General features: G+C 39.5%; 1 protein-coding gene across 1 annotated transcript in view; it reads left to right on the forward strand.

The window, feature by feature from the left end:
- CKAP5 (cytoskeleton associated protein 5) overlaps positions 1-7,138 on the forward strand; it is a 41,600-nt gene that overhangs the window by 26,896 nt on the left and 7,566 nt on the right. Inside the window, exons 29-34 of the mRNA XM_010291607.1 lie at positions 298-447; positions 834-1,037; positions 2,288-2,423; positions 3,246-3,439; positions 5,248-5,420; positions 6,578-6,751. Of these exons, the coding sequence (XP_010289909.1) occupies positions 298-447; positions 834-1,037; positions 2,288-2,423; positions 3,246-3,439; positions 5,248-5,420; positions 6,578-6,751 (1,031 nt within the window). The remainder of the gene's footprint in view (positions 1-297; positions 448-833; positions 1,038-2,287; positions 2,424-3,245; positions 3,440-5,247; positions 5,421-6,577; positions 6,752-7,138) is intronic.

Here is a 7,138-nt window from a genome sequence, read left to right on the forward strand (position 1 = left end):
TTATTTAAGCTATTCATGTTATTTGTAACTTGCTAGTAAACAGGCCTATCTATAGCTGAAAATCAACCACTTTAAGTGATAATAATTAAGATAATGTCCTAAAGATAACCACTCCACATGGCTTACATGAAAAATCTCTAAGGTGAGCAAACACAGTTGAATTTTTCTCATTACTTTTTGATAATGGGATGACTTTGAAAACAGAGTCTAAAGCAGAATTAGAAGGGGTGCAATTTGCAGATTCCTTCAGAAAGAAAAGGTATTGCTTGCTTGAGTTCCAAAAGCTGCTTTTTACAGGTGTTAAAGTGGAATTTCACTACTCCCCGTGATGAATATATTGAGCAGCTAAAAACTCAGATGTCCAGTTGTGTGGCCAAATGGTTACAGGATGAGATGTTTCATGCAGACTTTCAGCACCACAACAAAGCACTGGCTGTTATGATTGAGGTGAGTTTGGATCTGTGGTAGTAGATGACATATACAGAATTATTCTCTGCTTTGAAAGATTCTACTTGAATTAAAATCAAATAGGAATTCTCTGAGGAGCCAGGGGTCATTGTTGTGTGAAGTTGAAACCTTAACGTGTATAGAAATAAACTTCAGAGGAATGAAGAAGTTGGTATTAATATTGTTTCTTGGGAGAAGGGAAAATTTCCTCTAAGAATTTCAGAAGGCTGTATAAGTTAAAAGTGAGTACTTATAATTCTAGGAATCAGCCAATAAATGTAGACCATCTTATCAGGCATAGCTTTTCCTTATTCTCTGTTCTTTTCTTGAACAGTGTGTTTCATTTTGCACAGCCTCCTTTAATTTTTTTTTTCTTTCACTTCAAGCACTTGGAGAGTGAAAAAGATGGAGTCATCAGCTGCCTTGATCTGATATTAAAATGGCTTACCCTGCGGTTCTTTGATACCAACACAAGTGTTTTGATGAAAGCACTTGAATACCTTAAATTGCTTTTCAATTTGCTGAGTCAAGAAGAGTATCACCTTACTGAAAATGAAGCATCCTCTTTCATTCCATATCTTATCCTAAAGGTATGGTTCATTGTACAGAAACTAACCTTATCATTCATGAGGAATAGGGCAGGATACCATCAAACACAGTAATACGTTAATTCTAAATATATCGTGAATGGCGTTAAATCCAGTTGGTGGCCAGTCACAAGTGGTGTTCCCCCAGACTCAGTATTGGGGCCAGTTTTGTTTAATATCTTTGTCAGTGACCTGGATGAGGGGATTGAGTGCACGCTCAGTAAGTTTGCAGACAACACCAAATTGTGCAGGAGTGTTTATCTCCTTGAGGGTAAAAAGGCTCTACAGGGTATCTGGACAGGTTGGATCAATGGGCCAAGGCCAACTGTATGAGGTTCAACAAGACTTAAGTGCTGGGTCCTGCATATGGGTTTTAACAACCCCATGCAATGCTGCAGGCTTGTGGAAGAGTGGATGGAGAGCTGCCTGACAGAAAGAACCTAGGGGTTTTGCTCAACAGCTGGCTGAATATGAGCCAGCAGTTTGCCCAGGTGGCCAAGACGACCAATAGCATCCTGGCTTGCATCAGAAATAATGTGGCCAGCAGGAGTAGGGAAGTGATTGTTCCATTGTACTCAGCACTGGTGAGACCACACCTCGAATACTGTGTTCAATTTTGGGCCCCTCCAAGAAAGATGTTGAGGTGCTTGAGCATGTCCAAAGAAGGGCAACAAAGCTGATGAAGGATCTAGAGCACAGGTCTTATGAGGAGTGGCTGAGGGAACTGGGGCTGTTTATTCTGCAGAAAAGGAGGCTCAGGGGAGACCTCATTGTGCTCTACAACTACCTGTAGCGAGGTGGGTGTCAGTCTCTCTTTCCTAAGTAACTAGCAATAGGACAAGAGGAAGCAGCCTCAAGCTGTGCCAGAGGAGGTTTAGATTAGATATCAGGGAAAAATATCTTCACCAAAAGGGTTGTCAAGCATTGGAACAGGCTGCCCAGGGTGGAGTCACCATCCCTGGAGGTATTTAAAAGACATGTAGATGTGGTGCACAGGGACATGATTTAGTGGTGGCCTTGGTAGTGTTAGGTTGCTGGTTGGACTTGATCTTAAGAGTCTTTTCCAACCTAAATGATTCTATGATTCTATATTGTGTATTTGCCTTTAAAAGCCGTTTACCAAAAAGGATTTTTGCATCAAGAGTAATTCTGGCTTTCCTAACGTTATTTAGACTAATGAACAGTATCATGAGACTGTGTAAAATATTCTGTATTTCTTCCCCTCCTTTTTTTTTTTTTTACTTTTCCACTAGGTAGGAGAACCAAAAGATGTCATCCGCAAGGATGTACGTGCCATTCTGAACAGGATGTGTCTCATCTATCCAGCCAGCAAGATGTTCACTTTCATCATGGAGGGCACAAAATCCAAAAACTCAAAACAGCGTGCAGGTGGGAAATGGCATGATGAACTGGGCAATTGTGAAGTACTCGAAATCGCTTTGTTTTGCGTATTGAAAAACCCAGCATAATAACATTTGGTGGAATGTGAGATTTGCCTATGTATAACATTTTATGCAAATGTTTGTAAGCGTTTTTAAAGGCTCGGGTTTTAAAGGAGTATCATCTTGCTTTTTATTTTTTGTGTCTTTGTACCTTCCAAAGATGCACAATCTGTTAAATTGCTATCAGCATTAAGATTATGAGTCTCCCTTGAGTAGGCTTGTTGTTTTAGTGAACAGTACTGGGGAGAACAGTGACATACTACTGTCCAAGCGACTAAAGGAATCAGTTAATCTGATCAGGACTTTGGAAAGAAATGTTTCTATACTGTACATCTGTCTCCGCTTTATTACAGAAACTATTTGTTGTGTGGTGTCTGTAGTTCAAACAATTCCCTAGTCCCCTTGAGAATATCTCATCCTGATATAACCAGAAAGTTAAATTATATACATAATACAGCATAGCAAGCTCACAACTTTCTGAACTACTTAGAAGTGAAGTTAACCGTAACATTGCTCATATGTGGTAATGGGAAATATTTGAAGGTTATAGGGATGACTGTCAGCTTTTGGATGCTATCTGTGTGAAGTAGTGTGAACCTTTAGTTTCTTATTTATCCTGTAAATCACCTGGAGCATATCTATCATCAGCACTGTGGTTGACACTTCTTTACAGTGAATGTTCAGGTCGTGCGAGCAACACAGAAATTGGGAAGGCTCTCTTCCCAGCAGCTTTAAACTTGAATGTGCACATGTCGTTTTCTTCTTTTAGAATGCCTGGAAGAGCTTGGATGTCTGGTTGAATCATATGGCATGAATGTATGCCAGCCAACTCCAGGGAAAGCCTTAAAAGAAATGGCAACTCATATCGGTGATAGGGACAACACTGTGCGCAATGCTGCTCTGAACACCATTGTGACTGTCTATAATGTTCATGGAGACCAAGTGTTCAAGCTGATTGGAAATGTAAGCGTAACTGGAAATAAGATTTTTTTTTTTTAAATCCTTACATTTTTTTTTTTAGGGTTTTAGCACTGTTTTGTTTGTGTTTGGTCATGGTACATCTTGCTGTTGGTGTCAAGAGCATTTTATGATGTTGAAAATAACTTGCTACACTATAGATCCTTTAAAAGTTAGTTGGTTAATTCCTGATTGTGGGATATATAACCTGAGTGTTCAGGAGTGAAAAAAACTAAATTGGAAGAAATATGCAAAACACTGACTTCCATGGGAATTAAATTTTTTATAAACAGTAACTTGCTTTATAGGTAGCACTTCTGATTTGTAATGTTTGGATAATCTATGGCAAAAAAAAGGCTATAGTTGCTGGGGATTCATCAAGTACTCTTTGCTTTTTTTTATGCCCATCTCCAACTGGTTTGCAGTTGAAGTCTGGTAAATTTGGTTTGTTTGCTTTATCTTACTGTACTCCAGTGCTTAAGGTCTGTGTCAGTACTGTGTCGCTTTGTATTGCTGCTATTTTGTTCTCTGGAAATCATGCTTTGCCATGTCATCTAACATGTAGTAGAAACTGAAGGTGGCAAAACTCAGTTTCCAGTCTCCAGCAGTGGAAAGGTAGTTCACTGTGTTGTGTACAATTACCGTGCATAACAGATTAAGTATACTGAATTCTAACCTGAATCAAGAGCTGTTAGACCACTTTCTCCTGTTCTATTGTCTGAATTTCTGGTCGTGGTAATGTTTCTGGCAGCACTTAAACTGATTGGAATATGCTAGATATGTTAATGTCTGTACTATTTTTTTGTGCTGTGTTATATGCCATAATGCATGCAAGCTATTGGAGGGATATTTTATGGAGTATGATAAGCAGGGAAGCAAGGTTGCCTTTTTTTTTTCTTTCCAGCTTCCTCGAATGTTGGAGTTTAATTCTCATGGAGGTGGCTACCAGAGAAAATAAGTCACATTAATGTTGCATTTTCATTAAGAGTTTAGATTCCCATCTTATTTTAACTGTTGTTGAGAGTGCAGTCTGCCTTCTCCTTAATGTTGCATAGTCCATTTGCTTTTGGATTTCAAGGTTAAGAAAAGAACTGTAGCACCTGAACCATTCAGTCCCTTCTAACCATGGCTTTCCGAGCTTCATTATGGTCCATCTAGTCCCAAAATGTATGGTTTATCACAAAGGTTTCCAAATCATAGGGATAGTGGAGAGTACTTCCCACAAAATTGTCATGGCGCTCTCTGTTCAAGTGTAGTTATTGGTAACCTTTGGTCCTGTAGGTAAGCAGATAAATATGATTCTTTTTCACTGCATGAGTTGGAGTGTTCAGTTGGCTTACCTTGTGTTCAGGTTGAAGTATGGGTACATTGAACAGGTGAACTGTTAGTAGGACCCTGGCTTCTGTGGCAGGGTCCATAGTGTTAAAGCATTGCCTGGGCTCCTAACAGGGCATATAGAAAGGTGGGTGGGGATTTTTTCTTTGGTTGTTTTCTTTCAGCAACACAGGAAACAATTAGAAATGCATGATAGTACCATAGTTTGAATTCAAGATCACTTGTTTCTTGGAAATTATGTGGGCTAGAAGTAGCTGTATTCAGTATTACTGCTTGTGAGTATGGGTTAATTAGCTCCTGAAGTAGCATCTGGCAGTCCAGAATGTCCCTAGATTGCTGCTAGGTAGAAGTATTGACAGTTTCTATGCTTGGTATTGGAGAACTTCAGTCTGCAGTAATAAGTGCTATGCCTCCTGTAGGTGACCAAGATTTCTAAAATCCATACAGCTCAAATTGAGTGAAAGTGTTGTGTGTTACAGCTTTCTGAAAAAGACATGAGCATGCTAGAGGAAAGAATAAAACGGTCAGCCAAGAGACCATCTGCTGCTCCAGTGAGACAGGTAGAGGAGAAACCTCAGCGTACTCAAAACATCAGCACTAATGCTAGCATGCTGCGGAAGGGACCAGCTGAGGACATGTCCTCCAAACTCAAGTACGTAACGATACGTTGTGGTCTGTAGCCTGCATAGTGTATGTGTTAATATCATGTCTGGCGATGTTACTTTAGTTCTTGTATCATCATCTTTTGCATGTTGTGAAAATTGGCCAAATAATATAAAAGAAAATGTCTGAAACTTTTTTTTGTCTTGTCTGTCTTGAAATCTTTCTAAATGGTCTTGTGCCTTTTTTCACTGCTTCTCCATGGACAGAATTATGTATCGCACTTATAGGATGTAAGTACTGCCCACTAACTCCTTGGTAGCAAGGCTCTTGTATCTTTCAGTTTCTATCTTAGTCATCCCCTCCTGAGGGTGACAGGTTTACCATGGCCAGTTCTAGGTTATTTGCAGGTCTCTGACTTAAAGAAAAGAAACCAAAAAAATGTTTTCCTGCCAAGGTGACTATAGACCAAACTGCAGGCAGACATGGCACTTCCATGTTAGGCAGCTGTTAGAAATACTGGGAGACTTTCCTGTGTGTTATGTTAAATTTGGTGTTGATTGGACCCTATTCATAACATGTTAGGGCAGACATACAGCACAGAATTGGATGAGCTTGTGTGAATCATAGAGCCTGGTACAACAGTACCAGAAACAAAAAGCTCAGAAAGAGTATTCTTTGCCACCTGCTCATTACCTTGGAATAAAAGTCCCTGTTGAGAACTATGTATTAGAACATTTCTTAGAAAAAGCTAATATGCAGCACAAGTCATGTGAGACACAGGGAGTCCTAGGTTCAGATGAGCTTGCAAGGTTGCTGTATACATATGCATCCTATCCATTTAAAAAAAAAAAAAAAGCCACTCATGAACTTTAACGCTATATTCCATTAATGCTACTTCAAACTTCGCTAGATATCTCTCAGAATGAACCAGTGCTTACCTATCACAGATGCAGGGGGTCTTGTGGTGGATTATAAGAGAAACTAGGAAGGCAAGTAACTAGCAGCTGCTCTTCTGGCCTACAAAAGCTTGTTTTACTAATGGCCAGGGGAAAGGCAAAGGGGGTTATTAGGGGGCTTGAATAAAATCAGAACTTCAAAATCTGTGCTATTCTATTGTGAGAGCTTTAGGGCTACCAGTGGATGCTAGTGCTAGTACTCTTGCCCCTTATGTACATATAATAAACATTTCTCTCCTGGTTTCTATAGCCAAAATCGCAACATGGGCAGTCACTCTGAGACAGCGCATACAGTTCCACGGGAATTTCAGCTGGATCTTGATGAAATTGAAAATGACAACGGCACTGTCAGATGTGAGATGCCAGCACTTGTACAGCACAAACTAGATGACATCTTTGAGCCAGTCTTGATTCCTGAGCCTAAGTGAGTCTAGTTTTAATTCCTAAGTGAAACTAATAGGGCTACTTAAAAATTATTTTGAGAAGCTGATTTGACTGTGCTAGCTTCTACATTCAGACTCGTTTGCACAAGAACGTAGTGTCAGCTAATTTGAAGAGAGATGTCAAAGCGACAGTCTGTTGTACTATTCTGGAATCTGGAGAGCAGTTATTTATAATGAAAATCCTGAGTTCTGCATGTGTGTGTTTTTTTTTATAGTAAAAGGATCTTGAGTTTGTAAATGCATCATCAATGTCTTTACAAGTAGTGCAATAGACTTGTTAAAAGGAATGATTCCTTCCTTGAGTATCCACTGTGAAGAACGTAATCCTTTTCTCTTGTCTGTAAACCATCATTGAAATATAGCGGTTC

Source organism: Phaethon lepturus, unplaced genomic scaffold (assembly GCF_000687285.1).
Source record: "Phaethon lepturus isolate BGI_N335 unplaced genomic scaffold, ASM68728v1 scaffold9070, whole genome shotgun sequence".
Classification (NCBI taxonomy): domain Eukaryota; kingdom Metazoa; phylum Chordata; class Aves; order Phaethontiformes; family Phaethontidae; genus Phaethon; species Phaethon lepturus.